The 24014-nt window shown below is 43.0% G+C and overlaps 7 protein-coding genes across 7 annotated transcripts; 4 read left to right on the top strand and 3 right to left on the bottom strand.

Annotated features, from left to right (window-relative positions):
- Positions 1–2010: 2010 nt before the first annotated feature.
- Positions 2011–4348, top strand: PHALS_03916 (phospholipid sterol acyl transferase 1; the record flags this gene model as incomplete). Its single annotated transcript, XM_024718217.1, has 7 exons — positions 2011–2297; positions 2365–2573; positions 2638–2913; positions 2989–3299; positions 3362–3790; positions 3866–3985; positions 4052–4348. 7 exons carry the CDS (start codon positions 2011–2013, stop codon positions 4346–4348), a joined length of 1929 nt encoding a protein of 642 aa, XP_024583638.1.
- Positions 4349–4435: 87 nt separating this feature from the next.
- On the bottom strand, positions 4436–5339 carry PHALS_03915 (s-formylglutathione hydrolase; the record flags this gene model as incomplete). Its single annotated transcript, XM_024718216.1, has 3 exons — positions 4436–4528; positions 4599–4874; positions 4932–5339. 3 exons carry the CDS (start codon positions 5337–5339, stop codon positions 4436–4438), a joined length of 777 nt encoding a protein of 258 aa, XP_024583637.1.
- Positions 5340–5733: 394 nt separating this feature from the next.
- On the top strand, positions 5734–8015 carry PHALS_03914 (Myb-like domain; the record flags this gene model as incomplete). Its single annotated transcript, XM_024718215.1, has 6 exons — positions 5734–6728; positions 6805–6901; positions 6976–7128; positions 7181–7384; positions 7462–7788; positions 7854–8015. 6 exons carry the CDS (start codon positions 5734–5736, stop codon positions 8013–8015), a joined length of 1938 nt encoding a protein of 645 aa, XP_024583636.1.
- An 8858-nt stretch (positions 8016–16873) lies between these two features.
- Positions 16874–17095, top strand: PHALS_03913 (uncharacterized protein; the record flags this gene model as incomplete). The annotated part of the gene is made up of 2 exons (XM_024718214.1): positions 16874–16956; positions 17005–17095. The coding sequence occupies 2 exons, from the start codon at positions 16874–16876 to the stop codon at positions 17093–17095; spliced, it is 174 nt and encodes a 57-aa protein (XP_024583635.1).
- A 1659-nt stretch (positions 17096–18754) lies between these two features.
- Positions 18755–20506, top strand: PHALS_03912 (pleckstrin homology domain-containing partial; the record flags this gene model as incomplete). Its single annotated transcript, XM_024718213.1, has 1 exon — positions 18755–20506. One exon carries the CDS (start codon positions 18755–18757, stop codon positions 20504–20506), a length of 1752 nt encoding a protein of 583 aa, XP_024583634.1.
- A 281-nt stretch (positions 20507–20787) lies between these two features.
- On the bottom strand, positions 20788–22041 carry PHALS_03911 (Predicted Zn-finger protein; the record flags this gene model as incomplete). The annotated part of the gene is made up of 1 exon (XM_024718211.1): positions 20788–22041. One exon carries the CDS (start codon positions 22039–22041, stop codon positions 20788–20790), a length of 1254 nt encoding a protein of 417 aa, XP_024583633.1.
- Positions 22042–22116: 75 nt separating this feature from the next.
- Positions 22117–23003, bottom strand: PHALS_03910 (uncharacterized protein; the record flags this gene model as incomplete). The annotated part of the gene is made up of 2 exons (XM_024718210.1): positions 22117–22698; positions 22764–23003. 2 exons carry the CDS (start codon positions 23001–23003, stop codon positions 22117–22119), a joined length of 822 nt encoding a protein of 273 aa, XP_024583632.1.
- Positions 23004–24014: the final 1011 nt, after the last annotated feature.

The raw sequence follows: 24014 nt of genomic DNA, 5'->3' as shown, positions 1-24014 counted from the left end.
CTGTGCGATCTTTGAAGCGTGTTGTCGGTGCGAGCGGATGTGAGCGATACAGCTGCTGTCTTGAAGAATGCGATCAATGTTGAGAAGCAGCATGATTTGATAGATGTCGATGCTTATATTCTACAGCTCTTTCTAGTGAATCCGTGCATGGACTCGGGTGTTCAAAAACCACCCCAAATGGTGTTTATACGTGTGTCCGCTGGAACGATTCTGGTTGTAATAAAATGCCGACGCAATTGTAATCGTCCGATCACTTTGGAGCGTTTGCGTGTATTTGCTTCAGCAAAAAACGATCATATCCGTTAAAAATGCCGGTATCATGAATGAATAACGTGCTGTCCATTTGTCAAGACGTCAGGGTGTCCATCGCCATCAAAGATTATAGTTGGCACTCATCAATAAAGCCAATTATCGTCTGTCTTCTTCATCAGGAAGAGCTGCAGGTTGTAGTGCCTACATCTTTTAAATTTTTCTTCTTCTCCTTGATCGCCTTCTTCAAGTCATCAACCGTTTCGCTCTCGTCCATTTGCACCGAGGACAGACTTCAAAGCTCTCGCAGAAGTTCGTCCCCAGGTTGTTGATATCAAAACAAGATCACACAACTTCTGTCAAACAAAAGGTGATCGCAAGTACATGTAGAATTTGCCAGCCATTTGCTGCAAAACTCTTCAGCGTATTGTTTACATCGTTATGTTTGGTATAATCTGAAGTTTATATTAATGTAAAGTTACCTTTTGAATCAACGTTTCCTGTTACAGTGTATCTCATCAAATCACACTTCGCACAAGTATGTTAGAAATTCTATACGTATCGACCTTTTACAAGATTGTATTCCTGCTTTTATTTCGATAATATTAAAACGACAATGAAGTTCTGCTTGTGTGAGTGAAATGTTCTGTAGCGCTAATAAAATACGCGATGTTCTAGGAGATGTGCTTTTGGCATTGCTAGCTAGCAAATTGACATGATTTGTAGGCTGAAATCTACTGCCGTTGATAGACATCGGCTCGTCGTCGGTTTTTGATAGGCGGGATACCGTCTTTGACGGCATGAAACTTCAAAATGAGCAGTTTAGAAACGTCAGGGTCATCGTGATTGACGCCGAACTAATCAAAAGATCCCCAAGCGATACCACTCCGCAGCTGCTTGGGTCGTATTCGTGATATCTGCCTCATTTCGGGACCGGATAATTTGGCGTTCTTTCGTCTATCCCACTTCTGAAGAATCTTTCTCAGCTTAAAAGGATTGTTGAACAGATCCTCGCGATTTCTGTCAATGGTCAAGCTTACGTCAGCAGGTAAGATCTGGTCTTCTATTTGTTCAAAAAGATTATTAGCGTGCAGAATTTTCTTACGTTGACTATGAGTTTTTCATCACGTTGCGGATCAAGATTTTGAAAAATAACACCCTTTGAATCCTCAAAACTAAAAGTCGAGTTATGCATTGTAATCTGTAAAGTACTCTTAAGCCAGCTTTTTCAATATTACGCCGGCGTCCGTCAGTAACCACCTCACAAGATCTTCTCTGGTTGGTGCCGGTATGCGTCCATCACCCTCTCATCTAGAATGACGTCGCTTGTTCAAATTCCTCGTGGTCGTTGTTTTGTTACTCCAGCACCAACAAGTGTAAACTCCAAAGTACGTAATATTTGTCGCTGATTTACAAGTCGCATCAAAGAAAGATCAAACGTCATTTCTCTGTCATCTTGAGATTAGAAAACAGGGCAAAGTTTGGTGTCCACTGCTCTATCTCTGCCACAGAGCACATACTGTTTATTATCGTTTACACTGTATTGCCATAGCCATGAAAAGCAGGGCATTCCCAACACAAAACCATTTCGACATTCGCTGCGAGATTTCCATGCTATTTCTAATAATATTGCGCCTCTTCTGTCTCTTTCTGCCTCGTCTCTTTTTGTCCCGTTTATAGAAACACCTAATTAATTTAAACAGGTAATTTCACCACCATGGTCTCCGTTAAGCAGTCACATTGTGATCACTAAAAAGAAAAATGATGCTACTCGTGATATCGATAGTAATACTCAAGATAGTATGGGCTAAGGATAATGCGATGCAAACGCGTCCTGTGCTGCTCATTCCGGGCTTTGCATCGTCACAACTGCAGTCGTGGAGCCACTATCGCTGTGCGACTGGTTTCCGTAATAATCTGTTCCGAGACATTAACTTTGGCGACCGAGTATGGGTTGACGTGGCTCGTGTATTGGCACAAAGTGACTGCTGGATCGATTGTATGAAGCTGGATATTGCAACACAAGAGGAACGCGTATGCAAGCTGCGGTAAGTCAGCGATTTTGTCGACTTTTAAACTCTGCTAACATTTATTGCTCGCTTGTTATACATTCAGAGCAGCACAAGGTCTTGAAGCAGTGTCTGAGCTTGATCCGGGCATTGTCACCGGCCCGTTATCGACAATATGGCGTCGTAATATTCAAGATATGGTGGACCATTTTGGATTGGACCCGGAACAACTAGTTGTCGCAACGTACGACTGGCGACTGCCATCGAGTAAGCTACAGCAACGTGACAAATTCTTCTTATCACTTAAGAGAAAAAGTGCGTGGGTAGCAGTGGATTGTGTTAAGAATGGATATGATGTGCTGATAAATTGCTTGTGTAGTTGAGCTTACAGTCGAAATGGATGGGTATCAAGGAGGAATGGTTGTGATTGCACACTCGATGGGAAATAGTGTCTTTCGGTATTTTCTCGAGTGGCTCAAGGAAGAGGTGGGACGAAACAATTGGCAAAAGTGGTTGGATTCCCATATTTCAGCATATTTTGCTGTCGGCTCACCCTTACTTGGAAGTATCGAGTCTCTTGAACTCATTACGTCCGGTCTAACAGAAGGACTACCAATCACGCAGAGTGAAATGCGCAAGCTCGTCGTATCTTTCGGTTTGCTGAACTATTATTTAGACTTCTTGTTCTCACAAGTGCATTTACAATCTTGTTCTTTACTTGCTCGCGTAGGCTCTATCTTAAGTTTCTTACCAATTTCTTCAGGATTGGGCATAGCCGAAGACAACGATGTTCTAGTTACAGTTCGTTTTCGACAGGAAGATGCTTCCAAAAATGAGTTGGAACGGGTTCGCAATTTTACTAGCGCTGACGTAGCGTCGGGTCAATTTTTCCGCGAAATGGCAACTCACGATCCGATCTTTGCACAGTTGGAAACAATGCGTGCACAGTTTTATGCGAAAGACTCAGTCTTTGATCATTCAAAACCCTTCGAACGACCGCCAATCGCTTCGGTCTACAGTGTCTATGGTGTCAATGTCCCGGTACGTGCACCTCAGCAGTAGGTAAAGTTATGTGTGAGATCTAAAACGTATTCATCAAGCAGACTAAGGCCTATTACGAGTATGAAAGTACAGCAACACCAGAACGCTGGTTTCAAGTGCAGCTGAAGAATGAAATAGGACACGAGCTAACATGCAGGAAAACGGGTGATGGCACTGTACCATACCATTCACTTTCTTTTGCACACACGTGGTTGGGCTCAAACGGCTCCATCGTTCGCGTTACTCAGACCCCGCAGTCTGTTTACTTTTCACGTCAAAATATCACACGAGTTCGTGCTATACGACACGCACGTCGTCACGCTGAATACGCGTTGTTGAAGAAAAATATGTCTATTTGCGAGGCAAAGAAAGAAGCGTTATTGACCAGTGGCACTTCGGCAGGTTTCTTTGCTGGACTCTTTGGATCACAAAATCACGACAAAATTACATTCTTCGAAAGCTCGAAGAAAGTGAATGGAGTTACGTATTCGGTGCGTATAGAAAGTTGAACAATGGAAGTAATTATTCGCTTTACTCAAATCATGTTTTATGCTTCTGTATAATAGACTGGCGTATGGGAAATGGATGGAGTGGGACATCGTGATATCATATCAAATCCAACGTTTCTTCGTGAGTTACGGGCCGAGTTACGGCACATTTTTAATGGAAAATCGAATTCAGACAAGGTGAGTCGTTTTCTTTAATTTTAAGCTGATATTATTAATTATGGTATCACTTTATGAATATTATAGTCATCTCGTCCGCCAGTCGTCGACGGGGATTGCTATTGGAATTATCGGTATGCTTATTGTGAGTTTTCCGACTTTTGTGAATACCGTTATGTCTTTGGAGACATGACTTTCGACCAATCCTGCCGCATTCGAATTAAAGAGAATCTGCTTGCGCCGACGTCCTCTGCGAGTCCTTTTCTGGGTGTTTCGGCATTGACTGCACATCAAGAGCCAGTCGATGTAGCATTTACAGGACCATATTGCTCGGCGCCATGTCAATTTGTTTCATCTTCATCACCTAACACTTCGATGTCTTAACTAAAGAATGCGCAGCTCTCTTCAAAAATAGCTGCGCAATATATTATAAAAATTAGAAAATGATCGTTCAACTAAATCAATCATTATTTATGTCTTTACACAAAGTAAAGCATCCGCGTGATGATTTATATGATCTTCGATGAAAGATGCAATAAAATAGTAACTATGATCATATCCATCCTGCACAACAAAGTTACTTTAGTAAATTTTTGATAACAACGTGGATGAATTAGCGTGATATTGTACTCACTTGCATTCGAAGCGTGACTTTTTGACCAACCGATTCGCATGCCGCTGCAAATGCTTCAGGTAGTAACTGCTTCTCTTGCAGAAAAGTGTCTTCGCGGCCTTGGTCGATCAAAATCGATTGAGGAATTGGGCCGTGGCTAAGCATGAGCTGCGTGGCATCGTACTGCTTCCAGCTTTCCTGGTCTACACCAAGGTAGCCAGTAAATGCTTTTATTCCCCATGGACACTGCCTTGGATGTGAAATGGGTGCAAATGCAGAAATGGACTGGTACTGAGTCTACATGGTTTAAGACATGTTAGAAGCTGACTCAGCAATCACTAAAAAATAACGTACTGGATTGCGAATTCCAAGCACTAGAGCGCCATGTCCACCCATTGAGTGTCCCATGATGGACTGTCGATCTTCTTGCACTGGGAAGTTGGCAGTGATAAGAGCCGGCAGCTCCTTACTTACGTATGAATACATGCGGTAGTGCTCATCCCATTTAGGCTCCGTGGCATCCACGTAAAAACCAGCACCCGTACCAAAGTCCCAACTGTCTTCGTCACCAGGAATGCTCACATCACGTGGACTCGTGTCGGTTGTCACGATGGCAATACCTCGAGTGGCTGCCACCTTTTGTGCTTCAGGTGCCTTGACAAACAATACCTCGTCGGTGCATGTAAGCCCAGCCAAGTAGAAGAGAACAGGCACTTTGTGACTGTCGCTAGCGCTAGGTGGCAAGAAGATGCTAAACTTCATGGTGCATTTAGTGGTGACACTCTCATGTGAGTACTGCTTAATGACGCCCCCGAAGGACTTGACTTGCTTTATGAGCTGCATCAAGAATTGAGTGTATCTTGACGATAAAAATATTATCTCGAAATTCGTGGATCCAACAAACGATTACTACAAATTCCTCAAAATGATTATGAGAAACCGTTGATATTCCTCAACACATTTGATATGCGCAAAAACCCTGAGTAGTACTATAGATCTATCTTTTTACTGACCAATATTTAGCTAAAAAGAAAAAGTGTAATAGTATTACTCAAAGTTAAGAACCTGCATACTTAATATATTACAGATTGCATAAAAACTTGTATTATAACTTTTCTACTACTTTCAAAATTACAACAATTTGAATTTGCGCGCCATGACGTCGCTGAGCCGCAGTACGTCTGCGCCGTTACGCCTGTGCAGCCGCTATAACTCTGTGCTTGAGAGTGCTCTGGTTGGATTAGGTCGTGAAGACGCTGTAGTGTTTTCCGCTCGCAAAAAAAAGCGTTATCATACCAGCCACGCAGTTCGAGGGATGGCAAAGGTCTTCAGTGCACCCGAACGGCGCTCACAGACTATCGCCGATGACGACGAAGACCCGTTTGCGAGTTTACAAATCATTAAGGCAATAAAAAAGAAGAAGAAGAGGAGAGAAAGAGAAAAGCAAAATGTGTCGTCTCCCGCTTTAACAAGAAGTGCTACGAAGCTGAAGAGACTGCAGTCGCAACGCTTTGTAGGCGTGTTGGAGATGGCAGGATGTACACCTGTAACGCGATCAATGGCCAGAAAAAACAGCAAACGAAGTAGTTTGGAGATGATTGAGGATGTTGAATTGGAGCCGGAGCCAAAAGAGGACGTGAACTTTAACATTCGGAAAAAACTTGTGTTTCCATCGCCAAATCTTGGGAGAAAAAGAAAAAAACGAAAATTAGACCAAGAACATTGTTTGAGAAGTGTCAAAATAAATGAAAAGAAGAAGGAAAGAGTGAATAGGAAGGCGATAGTGTTGAAGCATTGGTGGATAGGATGGCCGATAAAATTCGAAGCTGGAAGCGAAAATATCGAGATGGAAATTCTGGGATCAGTTGGTGGAAAAGTGCTGCGTTTCATTGTTGGAAAGCGTGAAGGAGCTACCAAATTTACGTCCAAAGATGGTGAATACGTAGCGCTGAGCGGAAAACTCGACCGAGACACTGCTAAAAGTACTGGTATACCACGTGCTGTGATGAAAATCATGGAAGACGGAATCCCACCGCGTTTTTGCAAGCGATTGCTTCCATTGGTGCATAAGTCTCAAAAGGTAGAGGAGCAAAAGTCTGTGGGTACGCATAAACTGGCGAATAAAAGAGGAAGAAAATCTGTGAACAAGAGGTGCATTGAAAGTGTGCGAATTGGTTTAAAACTCAGTTCAACTAACGATATTGTGCGTCAATGTGAATGTTACTAGGCTTATTATGCCAGCAGTCAAAGAAGGGAAGGACACTGCCATTACATCACCATCAAGCTCTGGTAAAAATCTAGACAGGATACCAAAGACCAGAAGGGTTCGTGCGTTAAACAGATGATAATTTATCTTTCAGCTCGTTAGATTTAAAAAAAATCGTAAAATTCATGGCAGATTTATACTCCAAAACAGAAGAGGAAAAGAAGTGTTTGCACGGACAAGTGTAATGAGATGCCAGATGCAGATGCGTGGACAGATGAACAGCTGCAAGCTTTATCAAAGGCCAAGCAGCAGATTCCAACAACTGTTTCGAACTTCTGGGCGCAGGTACAATTTTATCATCTTTTTAAAACAAGTAGCTTACTTTTTATTTTCGCAGGTGGCTCAATACGTAACTGGAAAGTCGGCTCAAGAATGTCAATCTAAGACGTTTGAGCACTTTCGATCTCCGCCAACAAATCGTAAAGCTGCAAATAAGCAATTGAAGCGAGCAGATATCAATAAAAAGCTTGATGGAACGTCGAAGCTCTCACGTGCAGGCTCAAACAAGTTCAAGAAGCAAGTGCGTGAGTTCGTGGAAGAGGTAGGTCCATCCATTTGTACACTTGAAAGTGCAGATGTTTCATTGAGACTGAGAAGGGTATGTAATGATGCTCGTAGTATGAAAAAATGCATGTAGATGATGTGTTTGATTCGACTCCGTCTAAAGAGGGTCTACCAGAACTACCCGATTTTGGTGCGATTAAATCACCAGAGCTCGCTACTCCGTCATATAGCGTTGAGGACGAAGATTCTGACAAGGACAATGAGACACCCTTTCTGAAAAAGTTGAGCTCGCGTCGGCGTGACGATATTGACTCTTATGTACTTGGGATCAATCGCCAGCATGTCGCCGGTGGGGGGAAAATGGTGTGTGGTAAGGTGAAGCGTGTAACTGCGATCAGTACACCCTCTAATGCAAAGGCGACAAAGGCGACATCTTCTAAAGTACGTTCAAAGGAGCAATCTAATTGTGCAATTTTGAACAGCACCACTGACTTTGATTCAATTAGAGGAAAGCCATGTCGCTTGTGGAAGATTTGGGCTCACATTCAATGAAAGCGGCTGTGAGTCCAGGAGGAACGGCACGTGTTCGAATCGAGATGGATAGTAGTCTGTCTGAAAACGAAAACTTAGGAAGCAGCGAAGAAGAGGAAGACTTTGATATTTTTTGAACTCAAAGCACGCTGGATATGTCGACGGAGTCCGGATCACGCGAGAAGATTACCGGTTTAGATGCTGTCATCATCGAATTTGGCTCCAGGAGTGTTGATTACTGTGATAAATTAATACAAATATAAGATGAAAACGATACACTATAAGCCTCTAAGAGCACCGAAACGCATCGTAAATTTTATCCTACGTCAGCTGAGAATCATCATGATCAAAGATAGGAAACCAGTGGATAAGTATGTGTCTGCGAAAGATGTTCATGTACTAGACAATCGGAAGCTTAGTACTTGCATGAAATTTCGTAACATTACGGGATTTAATAGCAGCACGTTCATCAAATATCCAATGCAGCGAATGACAATTTGTGGAACAAACAACGGCAGATCGAGAGATATTTCCCTATGAACAGGTACGATTGTTGAGACTTCATATGATTTATTTTAGTCAGGTTAAGTTAAATGATGATCTTGTGATGAAAATCCGAATAAGTAAAGTTTGAATCAATGTTTCAAAGAATGCCAACTTTCGCTTGCTAACTGATGCGAAGCCATACGATAAGTTGCTTCGACAATAATAATACGCAATATCGTGTGTAGCTAATGCCAATAGTAATAGCGTCAAGAACTAAAACTGTAACAAAGCACTGATGCCGGGAATCGCCCAAATGCTCTTGCATTTTCATTGCAAAGGCTGTCAACTGATTTATCAGAAATAAAGTACAGTTTAAGGTTGATGCCTTTCATCTGACCTAGCGTTCTCAGAAGACCTTGGCTTCTGCCGTCACAACTAATAAAATTGTCAGAAAGATAGCATCTGCTACTGCCTGATTTACTGAAGGCAGTTTTGCTCAAACAGCTTTTCGTCAAAGATCAAACGGGCTAGTTTCTAGCACGAATCAAAACCTGTTTCACGTTGCTTTTAGCATACCGACAACAGGAAGAACAAGCTTTCAATGTTGTGAATATTGATTTAAAAGCAAAGAAGTTGATACCAGTTCGTGAGAAATCGTTAATGATCGCTGAAGTAGATGCATTTAAGAAAAAGGATTGCGTTCAAACCACTAGGTTTTGTCACTTTCACCTTAAAAATGAACATCTTTCACCACATCACGATGCGCCAAGTATTTATTGAAATAGCATAATCGCAAGCTCTACAATTTTTCATGCGCAATCTACAAATTAACTTCAAAAACGAACTTCGCTCTCGATACCGGAAAGCTGGAATGACGCAGCGACTGGAGAATAGAAATTACCTCAAAATGGGGACGCGCTAGGGAGATCAAATCACAGGCTTCGGGTTATGCCCAACAAAGTTGAGGTGAGGCACGTCAAGACCCGGAGAGACACAATGCTGATGCATCAGGATCCGACCTTGTCACAAGAATGCGAATTACTCGACGCTGGCATACGCGAGAGGGTGCGTGGTGGAAAGAACGCAGACGACTAAGCGATTTGGGAGCCTGAGGACTTGGCTTGAGGGATTAAACGCTATAATGCATGCCTGATAGAAATGCCGAGAGAGAAGCGGCAAGCCAAAGGCAAACCATTTTTATAAATCTACTATTCCATTGTTCAAATATCTTCTTCAACCTCGGCGATTACACGTGGATACAGTACGCGATGTATGGTGGCTGCTTTGCTAACCAAGCAGATACGCCAACACCAGTATAAATAAATTGCTCGGAGATGAGAGCGAGAAGAAATCCTTACTCTTCACCAAATTGAAATCAATTAAGTGCAAGCTAAACACATATATCAACTCGGTAGAGGTTTGTCTGCTGGTCATTCTTGCAAATCGAATATTATGAGAACTAATTATAATCTTTAATGTAGTTAGAATATTATTACTACTTTAGAGGCGCCAGTGAATTAAATTCTATCCACTGTGCATTATTTAAAAACTTAGGGTCAACGCTTTCTCTGTTCAAGGTGCACGATACCTCATTACATCCTTTTCATCAAAAATCGCAGAAATGTTAGGTGCTCCATCACAAGATATCATGCCGGAACAAGGACACATAATAAGACTGATTTTGTGATTCTACGCCTTATACTGTCCACAACAAATGCAAAAAAGCGAAGGATTTGTAAGATATACAAATATTCTGCAGCTTTTTTGCAAGTGTCCATTACGGTGAGCTCTGAAAGCTCATAGGAGATTCTGTCCGCATTGATGAGCGGATATTACAGACTTACATACCCTAGGACAGCCCAGGTTACTCCATTTACGAACTCGGTTTATATTCTCATCGCAAAACTGTGAAGCTTCCTGCTCCACACAATGGACACATAATACAACTTTCTAGCCCAGCAATAACATAGCATCGTGACAAGGATTAACCGCCTGTAATGACAACAGAGCTTGTTCCTTATACTGGTGAATCATGCTCGCTGTTATCACTGGAATTAGCACGAAGGTATGCCGCCCTCAATTGGATACCGGTCAAACCCTGGATACTGCGACAAAACGTCTCTCTGATCTTCCCGACAATAAGTGATATCTGAGAATTCCTAGCTCACACCTGTACTAATGTGTATCATCAGATACACAGCCGAGATATTAGAAATACAGTCGCCATTTAAGTCTTCCTTGGAGACCGCGGCTCACAACCACTTTTCCCTTCAAAATTTAGCTAGAAATACTGATACAAAAAGTTTTATCTCTTGGGCAAGCTCAAGTATGCACCGCAGCTCTCGCAGCTTCATTCCCTCATTAAATGCGCTTTTAATTCCTTGTAGAGGTTGGCATGTGACCCACCATAGCTCTTCTGATAGTGGAACTTGTGACAACCAATGTATCCAGTCAATCCATCACTTGTGGTACACCAGCAAGGTTATTATGATGGGACCGTGTTTTGAAGTCTAGTCCTGGACAGGACAGCAACGGACACTTCGAGGCCTTCAAATTTACCAGCGGTTCTAAGAAAACCTTTGACCACCAGTGTCTCTGTATTCGTTTTTAGCATCTTATAAGCATGTGCATACTAACTACTACTAAGACATGCACATGGTCGCACAGTGTCTTGATTCTGCCGGAAATTTACATGGCATCAAACAAACCATAACCGATTGATAGACCACGGGCTATCAATATCACCTCTCTATCGCTTTAGTAAACGGAGGTTTTATTGATTCCGATCTCTACAAGGTACAAAAAGCCCAGGTTCTCTTTTAACAACAAAAGGGTGGGCCATATCGTAAATTTTTAATACTGCTACAAATACAGCGAGTACCGCAATACTACACGAGAGCTGTTTCTCTCTACCTCGCCGGCTTGCAAGAAATTCATGGCAGCTGACACGCTCATATAGCTACTACATCCCACACTATAACAAGCTTTCGCGACACAGACTCTGTGTTTCAAATTTACTGTGACACTCAACAGAGGCTCGTATGAGTGCAAAGGGTCTTGATGCAAGCTGCACCTATATGTAATCCCCAGAAGGTTACTATCGATACTGCTTCCAAACAGGAATATGCCGTTTTCCTAGCTATAACAGCTCCTATTTTAGGGCATTTTTTCATACTTTTATTTATCATGGGGGGGCAAGAATTTTGATCACATTAACTTTGCCAGGTCAGGCGATGAAAAAAAATTGCGACTTCTGCTCCTAAGTATTTCCAGTGTCACAAATATCTTTTCGATAGAGATGAGTACGTTAGCTACCATTTTTGCGCGCGGATCCCTAGTGTGGCAGATTCGAGATGATAAGCTATCGCCCTCATCTAGGGTACAGTCTTTGTTCAGAGCCACCCTAACCTCGCACCTTCGGAGGTGAAATCTATTTGTCTTTGCCTTCAAGTGATACGACGCTCAATAAAGCGAGCTCGCTTATGAGTGCATTGCAAACCGATAGTGCGTTCGCCAAATCTGGCTGAAAGCTTCTTGAAATAACTCATCATCGCATTAATGTAGCTGGTGAAGTCATATTGGTCATCGGTAGTCAATATGAGACTTGATGTCGCCAAATCCCGATCACCAACTAAACCACGAAGTCGGTGTCTCGCCGCACGAGTTGGATAAGTGAGCGATTCATGTTCCAATCATATTTTTGATACACATGTCCAGATTCGGTCGTAATCTGACGACTAGAATTGCCAATTGTAATGGTGCTGCTGTGCCATTGCCAAAGGAAGCTTTGATTCTCACACTTCGCGCTTTCAAATCCTCAGAGGTCGATCGCGCTAATTCCACTCAAGTAGATAGATACCTAGTTTGCTGTTTATATACAGGGTGACGCAATTGTTAAGTCAGTTTGATGCTGATACTAAATACACCGAAGATTTGTCTATTTTTAAAGACCCAAGAGTTTTGGTTTACTCTCTGTTCAAAAGCGACATGTATGTAGAAATAAGACTCATTCATATCATTAAATAACATGAATTACTGTATTTAATAACTAAATTATCTGTACTGCTCCAGTAGTCGACGAGTGTCCATTCCTCTCCGTTGTTAGGACCCGTCGTATTCATCAGTACTAGCGCCATGACACCTCTGAGCTTTATGTCAATGTGAATTGTAAACGGATACCATATTTCATTCCTATTAAACCATTTCCCACCAATATATGGACCAGTCAGGTCGCACACGTATGTCGTATTACAAATAATTCTCAACAAGCTCGGAGCGAGCCTGAAGATCTTATACTTGATATGCACAGTTCAATACCTTTTCCTTTAGGTATCCCTGCCTTTGATAACTCTCCCTTACGCACTTGAAATGGTTGGGCAAGAATCTAAGGAATGTGCATGCCTCGAGACCGACAGAATTCTGGTCAGACTTGGTGAGGCTTCCGATGCAGTCTCAAATTCGTTCGGACACAGCGACGCTTCGATACCGCCCCGGTCAATTCCACCTGACCGAGAGAGAGGGTCTCACTAGCCTTTGTTATCCTTTGCATGAGTTTAAAGCTATCAGTGACGGTCCTCTAGGGCGATGATGGTTAGATTACCTCACCGTGGTGCCCATTCTAACGTTCCGCTCGTCTATTTGTGCCAGGCCTGGCTTTGGTAGATTGAAAACTCCGGCAGTGAGTACAGTAGTCGCAATAATTTCCGTTGACTTTACCATGTCAGTTCAGCCCATCCATGGTCTATAACCACATCACAGCGAAAGCTTTACACACCTATGCGTTCGTAACTTTCATTTCGCTTCTAATCAGAACCACCACCGGCGTCGTGTTTATTATTACCCTTGGTGTTGATAGATATTGTATTTAATCCGCGCGCTAGGTGGCAAAGACACGTTGTCTATTGCATCTTACAGCATGAAAATACAGGTCAGTGAAGGGGGTACCCGATGTGAGCAATACCTGTTGTTTGGATTCGCTACCTTTAAAGCACAACGTGAGTCGCCTACGATCTCACAATCTTGCTGCCAAACCCCCTGTTGATCTCCTTGGTTCAATGGTACAGCATCTGTACGAGTCTCAGCTTGAAGGCAGGGCGAGCACTGCCGGGAGACAATGGCTCTCCTCCAACAGGAAGGGAGGATGGTATGCCAAGTCATAAGCGATAGCAGTGCCGGGGCAACTCTGCCGCAGTGGACATTACATAACTATGAGATACCGGAGTTAAGTCGTGCTATCCACCTCGTACAATACTGGTGGCATTCCTTGCAAACCTGCCGGCACACTTATCGTTTAGTATAAATTATGCAACGCCTTGCTCACTAAGCGGCACTGACCGGAAACAGATTGCTTACGGTCGATTCTATCAAATTGGTTGCTCAGCACAAGAGATAATTGAGGCGCTGCTTCGTCTCTAACAGAAGGCTTACGCCTGAATAGCCCCTGAAGCTACATCACGTTGTAGCTTGTATGATCCCACACTGAACTCATGATGTGTTCGCATTCTCTTTGCAATGCTGACTAATGTATCCTAGTCTCTTTCTCTCGACGACGAAAGCGGTGCGATGAAAAGGGGGCCCGAGCTAGTCTTATACAGTGCAGACACTCAGGTTAACAGCGTCCGAATTTGCTTTTTTCACTACTATTTTGTGTGTTCGCTTGCTTCTAGCATCGACAGGTTGATTTAACGCATCTTGGTCCGCAGCCATAGCGTTGCGCAATCGACGCCCTACGCTCTACTCATCATGACAACATCTTTGTTTTAGTCAGAAAGTGTAGCCAGTCTGAAACCAGCAAATTCGATCGTATCGACATCCCCCAACATATCCGGAGCAATTACGTCGCGGTGTCGGAGATACACATGAGCTAACTATAACACTCACGCATAGTAAAGACAACCCTGGAGAAGCATGTACAGCGTTATTAAAACAATTTGATGGGAACGATCCCCTCCGGATCAACCTACGACAGTAGAATATTCTTTTTCTTTTTTTTGCATCGGGGATGATAGGGAAGCATATCAAGTTTCGTCAATATGGATCTGGACTTGGTCACTGGATTTATGACAAGTGCTACCAGACGCGACTAGGTGCTGCATATCTCAAACGACAAACGCTTTAGCTCTCAGATTCTGTGTTCACTGACGCACCGACGATATACTCATTCAAATGCTGCACTTATTTAGGGACAAATTTGAGAAGGCGACAAACAAAGTCAGAATAAAAAATTAATTTTTCGGAGTATGTTTAGCTACAGACGTGGTGACGCTTGGATATAAACGCTGCGAGCGATGTCAAGAATATATTCTAAGTCGGACGAAAGTGCTATGAGAGCCCAAAGCACAGAAGCTACAGTTCGCTAGCTTCTTTACAGCATCACAGCAGAGTTCTTATCAGATAAAGTAGCGTGAACAGCGTAACATATTTAAACGCGCGCGGCCCACTTTGATTTCTGTATTTGACGCTCAGACATCGAAAGTGAACATTTTCGTTGTAATGAGTCGTCCAACGTCGGCTCCATATTTTCCCTCGATCTAAAACCTGAACCAGCCAGACATATGCCTTGAAGATCATTGACACAACACTTGATTACAATCTGTTCAACATAAGTATGCTTGATCCGACTCCAATTTGCTCTATGTTATCGTACTTGACGACTTGCTCATCCGCCTGTAAACGCAGGAGAGCTGTCGAAGACGATGACGATCTTCTATCCGACGAAGCTTATAGAAACTTTTTGATTCTCGTACCGCCATATTTCACACTTTAACAACCGCAGCGTCGCTTTTGTGGCTTCCTCGCTGAATTCTGTTGCGTACAAGGCATTTGATTGGAGCTTTTAAATGACGACATTGCGAGACATTTTTTTACCATAACCTTATTACTCTTGTCGTAGACGATAACGGTAGTTTCGTCGTAATTGACTGCGCAGTTGCGCTCGCTCGAATGATTTTGTAGTATCTCCGCAGACATCAGTCATTCCGGCCTGTTCGTATTGTTGTTGCAGGCTCGTTGCGTATCTGTTTTTTAGTGCACGTCAAGCCCAACGAGAAGATGCTTATTGTACAAGTGGACAAGATAATTATGGTTTCTGAATGCTCGACATTGTAGATAACATTAAGCTTTCGATGAGATTGTTCTCTAGTAGCTCGATTGCCTCTGCGGTAATTCTCGTAGACTTGGCTCGCGCACCACCCCGCTTCACTATTTTGACTTTGCTAACCAACTTCTATGCAGTGAGAATTTTCAGACCAACCTCAGCCGTTAGGCATCTCCAAATGGCGGGACCGGAACGAGTTAGAATTCAAACACTCGTTTTTGTTTGATAACTGATGATGCGAAGCATAGGTGGAGTTTGATCGGTCATTGGAAGCTGTCACAATAATTGTATGGTAAGTAGCGTGACGTCGCACGACGTCGCGCACACGTTTTGATGCACGCCCTGTATCTTCAACGCTCCCCGACTTTTGTACTTGCTTGCAAAGTTTCTTTCTAGAGGTAAATATAGCTCTTACTATGATAAGATGAATTAAATATTGATGCAGCTTTAACTTTCGATTTTGAATGTCACCTCATCAGTACTTGGCTGGGCAAATGTGTCGTACTGCTTTTTATCTCTAAACTAACAGTGTTTAATTTTAAAGGACCACAAGCTCATAAAACGATGCTATATATATACCTTATACGTCTAAGTTTTAGTGTAATAGGCTACACTTAGCCATTACATGAAGGTGGTACCTTGTGTAAGCATTGTGGAAATCAAGAAAAAGAAGATTACAGTATGATGCTCCCAAATGCTTACGTGACATCTTCTATGAAGTCACTAAATTTCTGTGTGATACAGAACGCAGCTGCCTTCTTGAGGATCTGTACTGGCGACAAGACCGCCGTGTTTCTGTTTTTCGAAGTGGGTGACATATCCCAGTCGCTTCTTCTGGATAGCTGCCATCAAATTTGGAGTTCATGGTTTCCGAAGTTCAAGCTCCGTAGATCCAAGATCTTGCATAATTCAAGCTGAGGTTCAACCTCAGAACACACTTGTCTTTACATATTAGCAACCCAAGATTTTATGGATAAAACCTGTAAGAGCCCTTGAAGTGTTTTGCATGCAGCTGGGAACCATTAACTCGTAATAAATTCAGTTGCAAATTTATCGTTAAGGTCTAAAGTCGCTCTTCATCCATCCAAGTCAGGGTTGACCTTCTTTTTTCACGACAAGAATCGCTTCCTTGTCGCACTAGCGTGTGTGCCGTGTTTTAGAGCTGTGAACAGCACTCTCTTATACCTATACAGTATAGCGTGAACAAAAGAAATCCATGTGAAATCACTGACCTCTCATCTGTGGGATCTCAAATCTTGTCCGTATCAAATTTACTTATGATTCTTTATCAAGGTACTATTCTGAGCTTCACTTTAAGTACGATTGGTAACAGCGGAGTTGGTACGTACCCCAGCGCAGTCAAAATCCGTGGTTTAGTTCATTTCAGCTATTGCCCGTCATGCTGGTGTGAAAATGCAAATGCTTGTGCAGCCGAAAAGCTTTGGTGCTTCGGTAACGCTTACAATGTTTCAAATCAAACCCGGTTCTAAGTATCGGTAAATGGACTTTATAGGGTTACCTATAGCGTGTTGCTGACATTTAAGAGTAGCACTGCCAGACGAGCATGCGCGCGGTCATGTGTGCCGTAATGATGATATTGTGAGCTTAATTATCATAGTGAGCGGTACACTCTGACCAGCGACAATTTTTTTGGCCGAATAAGAACCGAAAAAGGAGTAGCCGGTTTCGACAGATTCTTTCTCTGCCCATTATCATATTCCTTTCCAAGTCATGGTCTCGTCTTCCACTTACTGGAAGCCCACTTAGGCCAATGATATCCAGCAAAACCAGCGTTTCGGAGCTTATTAGTGTCGTTGAACTGCATGAATAATTTTAACACCGATCAAAAATATCCCCAGGGAGCCCGGGAGACGATATCGCCAACACAGACTAGCTGCCATGTGTTTGGGTCCATGATAGGTCGTAAGCGAGCAATTTTGCTGAGGCATACCGAGGGATGATATAAGACTTTGACGAGTGAGCCGTCTTTTGTTCTCTAGCTATTTACCCGTCAACTACGAATCCAATTTCGTCGAGCACATTGTCTGTATCGCTGGTACTCAAGACAGTGTCGTCGATGACTTTTGTTTTTTTCGCCTTCGTCAACGGCAGCCTCGCATGCCACCGTCACACATATCCTGACGTGCAAAAAATAAGCAGTCTTGGTAGTCGTCAAGAATATTTATGGCACTCTGATGGGGTTTCGGATACTAGAAAAATCCTCCATTTCGACTCTTAATTTTATCACAATATTACGACATTACTGCATTAAATTTATACTCAGAAAAATATTGTCAACAACCCAAGGAATAAAACATGAATATGATTTGACAACGACAATAGCGATGAATTTCTCGGTCAGCGCTCAGTAAATCTTCTTCTTTATGTCAAGTAAGAATTCTTTGCTCGAGCGTCTCTGATACAGTATAATACAGTCCAGCGCTTGCAACGATTCGTCACCACATTGGCGCGGCGATTTTACACATGACGTTGGAAAGAGAGTACACGTACGTGCTGACACATATTCAGGTTGATATGTAATGTTTCATATTTACTGTGACGCCTCGCCATGTATTTGGACGTGCGCATGTACCGTTACTGATTCATTGTCGTCTTGTCGAGATGGTGGACCAGGCGTTTCGTTGGTCGTCAGGTAGCATGAGGCGTGTATCTTAGATTATCATTGTAGCAATTGCATATACAGACGTATAATCTTGTGCGTTTTTACCGAGTCAATAACACTTGCTACTATTTTACTCGATGGTAAACTCCTCTATTGTTACAATTTCATTTGATCTTACGTTAATAACTCTATTGATTACGAGGAACTCTTTCTATTCGATTACAAAACGACTGTGAGTAAGGTCGCAACGTCGATTTGCAAAATTTTAACTTGATTTTTGTTGTAAGAAACTGGGGTAAGGACCAGTCAAGGTGTCGAATGCGATTCAATTTACGCTCGACAAGGATGTGAGAGCAGGAAAGTAGCGCATATTTAGCCGAAAGAAATGCTATAAGCTCGAGGATCAACAGAAGTTATTAGTAATCAAGTCCTAAACAGTAGTTTAAAGGCGATATTACAACTGAATTATCGAATAAGAACAGGTCTCGAAACAATATTTTCCAACCAAGAGGATATTATGTATCAGCGACGGGGCCAATTTTTGACACCTCGACCAAAGCGGCTGTTCTCCCTCATCGGGCACATTCGCCCTCTTTCGCTCACACGGCAATAATCTCACTACAAGTCACACAATAGTAAGGAGTCAGTCATTCATTGACCTTGTGAATCAGATGAACTCGTGTAGTATCCGCGTCATCGATTTGGACGACGGCTCTGTGCGTACCATCACATGGGATGTAAACGTACCCGACCAAGTCTTTGAGAGTCTCATTGAATCGCAATTACGTGCACAATTTGGCGTATCGGATGAAGCTTGGGTGGATCTCATTGATACTGCGAATTCGAGTCTCGTACATATAACAAAGGAAGTGTTGAGTAATATGAAAGACTCATTATGTTTGTGTCTGTCTCCAAAGACAGAAGCGCTTGCTCCAATGAAAACAAATGAAGTGTTTGAGGTCATTTTTCAAGACCGATCTCTAGGCATGACAATCCGTGAACATAATGAAAGTGTGATTGTTAATCATTTTAAACGTCAACCGAATGGTGCAATAGGTGAAGCCGAAGCCAGTCGAGTTATCCAGCCTAACGATGTCATTTACAAAGTTAATGGAGCACGAACTGTTGGTCGCAGCTATGATAACGTTGTACAAATGCTACAAGCACAAACGCGTCCATTGAGCATTCAATTCTTTCGTCCTTTTCGACGTGATGGGCTCTTTGCAGTTGAATTTCGTGGTCCTAGTCTTAATATGACTATCACGACGGACGATGTCAATGTTATTGTCAAGGACTTGCCTATGGCACATCCAAATATCGTTGGCTATGCAGAAGCTCATGGTGTACGCATCTCGGATATTGTACATGCAGTTGATGGAGTAGTAATTAATGGAGTCGAGTATAACCGTGCTATCAGTCTACTCAGTCGCAGTACGCGTCCTATGGTCGTGATTTTTGCACGTTCAAAAATCATGCCTCCAACACCTGGAAGATCAACGGCTGCCATGACGAACCGGTTCTCGTTTGCGTCGACAGTAGCACCGTCACCTCGACCAAGTACCGTAGATAGTCTTGGATCACGTCGTGGTTCAGCATCGTCCATGATGAGTGGGGTAGATGGCGAAAATATGCTTGTAGAGGAAATGCTAGAGTTTTGCGAAGGAATGGGCAGTGATGGTGTACTAACTCATAAAGAAGTGGAGATGCTAAAGGATATGGTGCTTGCTATGCGACCAGACGTTTGTTGTGCTGTGAAGCGAAAGAATACGAATGCTCTCGTGGCACTTGTCCGGTCTCCGTTCATGCGGCTGTGGGAAAACTTACTTAAGACTCGAGAGAAAATTCTACTAGCTGGACCTGTGTCGCTGAAGCGCAAAAAACGCTTCCATCTGCTACTGACCGATCATGAACGACTATTATTTGTCAATAAAGACACGAATTTACTAGAAGACGAGATCATGTGCTCACAGATTGTGACTGTGAGTTCACGCTCTAAGTTTCAGGAGCTCACAATATCAACAAGTAAGACGGAGTACGTCTTGATTGACAATTTCATCGGACCTGTCATTTGGGTCCGTGCTATCTTGCCTTTCACATGCACACAGGGGATTTTAAAAGTGGCGAGCAGCAGGCGATTCCTTGTCTCAAAGAAGCGGTATTTCATATTGCGTGGCAATCGTCTTACAGGGTACAAGAAAGAAAGTATGATTCATCAGGTTGGCGCTAAAAGCAGCACGATTTCTCTTGCGGATGCCAAAATTGACATCTCGGACCCACGCAATCTCACTATTATCATCACGACGCCCGAATTTAGTCAAGCAGGGAAAAAGCTTATCCTGACAGCAACGTCGACACGAGAGTTTAATAAGTGGACTACAGCCTTACTAGCGCTGCAAACAGGATCGCCAACCCCAGCGGCTTGAAACAAGAGGCTGGTTGTTCAATTTGTGAAAAGGATCCCTGTGCATCAACAGAAGTGAAAATAGGATAAAGAAGCCATGCTTACTGGTACTTAAAGAAGCTGTAAAATCGACAGGAAATACGACATCGCAAGGGCCGATTGGAGGTTGCTGTAACGACGCATCGTGGTGCAAAATAAAACCAAAGAATCAAGCTTGCGGTAGCTTGTGCTGTGCTTACAATAAATTGCAAATCATACGAACTGATCTTGAAGCAAAATACACGGAAGATTTGATGTCTGTTTTTATCTATCTAACGTTCTATGGAATTCTATGTACACTGCGATCTCAGCAGCTAATGCCTGGAATTCATCGATTGGAGTGAGGTTTGCCCAAGTTTGATAAAATCTGATTTTCCTCATCACAGCCGTGAGTTTCTTTCTTGCAATCTTTACCTCCTTTCTGACCTTCCTGTCAACCTTTACGCTAAACTCCAGGTCTTGCTGATACCGTTGAAATAATGCACGCATGTCACTTAAAGCATCGAGTAGAAAGACACCTGTACGTAGGATTTGCTGCGCGTCTTGGAGTGCAAGCATATTTGCTGCAGGGCCTGCCGAAGACTGTTTCTCGAGACAAGCAAGACAAACATGCTCCAGACTTTCGTAGCGTGTGTCTTCATTGAGAACACAACAAAGGTCCATTAACATGAATGCCGCTTCTATTATATCTTGTGTGTAGTCTCCATTGTATACTCGAAGCACCAATGCGTACGCCGATAGCATTTCGACTAAATGAAATCGCAATAGTGGTGACGGATGCTTCCCACCTGGCAATAAATCACAAATACTCTTCGGCAACTGCTGCGCATCATTGTGTGTAAAGATCCCAATGGGATACAAACCCAAAGGCTCCACGGCAGTCTTATCCACCTGATCTTCCTCATTGATCTCCTCAAAGATTAATTGACGGCGTCTTGAGGACGTTTCGCTTCGATACTTGCGTTCACTCATCAACCACCATGGCGACCAGAGCTCTACGAGTTTGCCCAGTCTTCCATCCGCTACTTCTCTCAAAAACTTCCGCTTCTCTTCTTCTGTTAAACTATCAAACGTCAATTGTCCAGATTTATCAAGAAGTGCTAGCTCTTCCATTCTACTAGTCAGCATTTCCTCCTCGTTTTCATCGTCTACCAACTGCTGCTGTTCATTCTGGAATACTCGCACTCGTTCTAGTAGCTCTTGAATACTCTTTTGCTGTATCCTCCCATCGTTGCTTCTTCGATTTGATATGATTTTCATCTCATCACGCACATGACTTTCAAAGAATTTCTCAGTACAGTCTTCGCCATGCGAACGATAACAGTTCACACTACAGTACGGAGTATTGCAGCGTGGACACGTATATCTTGCTTCTTGCGTCGTGCAAACGCGACAGACTCGAGATAGTGAAGCACTAGTTAGTGTTGTACCTTCTTCGCAGAGATTAGAGGCTGAAACGTTGCAAGAAGGCTTTAATGACGTCCGGAGGGAACCGAGACGGATCGGCACGCGCTCCATGATGATCAGTAGAATGATGTCAATTTTAGCTAATAATTACCAATCAAAGATTATTATAAAATGAATTAGTTCTGTCTACCAAGATGCTCGAAACGGGCTGTACCAGACTGTGAGTCTGCGTTTACGAGCATCTAGAATCACAAAACACGAGTGGAAACGTGAGGAAGGATCTTCAAAAAGCGAAGCACCATGTACGCGATATACGCGCGAAGTGATTTCAATATCTTGATTATTATGAGCATCGACTTTGGTCTTTCTGACGGACACAAGGGCACGATATAGCGCTCGTGTGACGTCTTCATAGGCTTGGACTCGTGAGTCTGCTTGACGCAATGCCCCACCGCCGATTACGAGTGCAGAAAAGAGGTGAAATATAAATTCTTGTTGATCTTCCATCGAGAACACGTTGCGATTGTCCGAGTCTGGATTTGACAGCATCTCGGTGAGCAAATCCTCAGATCTACAACCGTCAAAATCTTCATCCATACAGCCGCGTATACTACCATCACGAGCCACAATACCCATCAATTCAAGCTTTTCGAAAAAAGCCATACTCGTTACACTGACGCGCAATCGTTCAAAGTGCAGCGAGAAAGCTTTATCTGACTTCGATGGATCTGTGATGTCATTGTAGCTCCCGAGGTGTGCTGAAATTTTCTAAAGCTCACTATAGATTAGCCCCCGCATTAAATTTGATCTGAACACAATTTTGACCTACGCACCGGCAGAATGCGACGAGTGTTTTTATCCTGAAAGAATTCTGATAGAAGCGCTTCATCAGCTTCGATAGGCATTCGACGGTGCACAAGAAAACGATGTAAATGTAATGAATCGATCAAATTCCATTGAAGCAATTTTTGCTGGATCTCGTAATCACGCAACACTGGAAGTGCTTCCGGAAGATGCTCGAACAAGCACGTTGACTTTCCAATAGGGTTACCTTCTGTTGATTCAGCGTCCATCTCGAGTGTTTGTACTAATGCATTTCCAACCAAAAGTCGCAAGATAGATATTATTCGATTTGTTAATATTTAAGCAATATCTTTCCGTGCATAATTAATAAAAGGCTTGGCTTTTTCTTTCAGTAGCAGTAGTACATAAGATAAATATTTAGACGGGCGCTTTTCGTGTTACGATATGCTGGATGCCACTCACTTTTCCAGCTTTCAGTGAGGCTGATCTTGTTTAAACAAACGCATATAGGTCGGATTTGTACGCTCCGACCATGAGCGGAACGAGGATCTCTACCGTCATGTATGTCAACAGTACATTTATTTCTTAGAATCAGGAATTAGTGTATGCAACAATGCCTATCATTACATCATTTCCTGTATCAAGTCTCATCGTTTTCATAGATATCGGTTTCGTGCTACCTATGAAATTCACAATTACACCAGCATAAGACTACAATACCCACTAACTGCAAGCGCAAAAGTCACGTTGACTCTTGCCCGAAAAATCACACAGTTATTACAATTTTAAACCATTAAAAGGCGGGAGAGAAGCTCCTACACGGCCTTCTGCTCACGACTAGAGTGAAGGGTGAGTGAGACGGTCGCTCTGTGAGCGATATCTCAGCCCACAGTCATAAATCTACGGAAGTACCGACTACGCTTGGAGCAGCATCGGTACCAGAGTTCCATTGGGAAACGCCATGGGTACTAAAGTTTTCAAAAGTGCCACTGAGGTTATGACTCGTTGCGTGCACCAATTGAGAAAAAAGGACGCCTCGCCGGAAGTAAGGCCTTAGCCACCGTCGGTCGCCTCCGACTACGGATAGAGCGCTGCGACGGGCGACCCTGTCAGTTTTTAAAACCTAGCCAAGGGTACGCCAGGTCCTAATAGCCGTGGCGCCACGGCATTTTTAGTTTACTTTATCGCTTTTTACGAGCTTTCGACGCAATGTTACCTTTCCGCCTCATCAGGTACTAAAAACAGCCTTTGTGTAGCCCACAGTTCACCACGCTTTCCAA

The sequence above is a fragment of the Plasmopara halstedii genome, assembly GCF_900000015.1.
Source record: "Plasmopara halstedii genome assembly, contig: Scaffold_2386, whole genome shotgun sequence".
In the NCBI taxonomy this organism is placed as follows: Eukaryota; Oomycota; class Peronosporomycetes; order Peronosporales; family Peronosporaceae; genus Plasmopara; species Plasmopara halstedii.
This window is presented reverse-complemented; position numbering and strand designations above follow the sequence as displayed.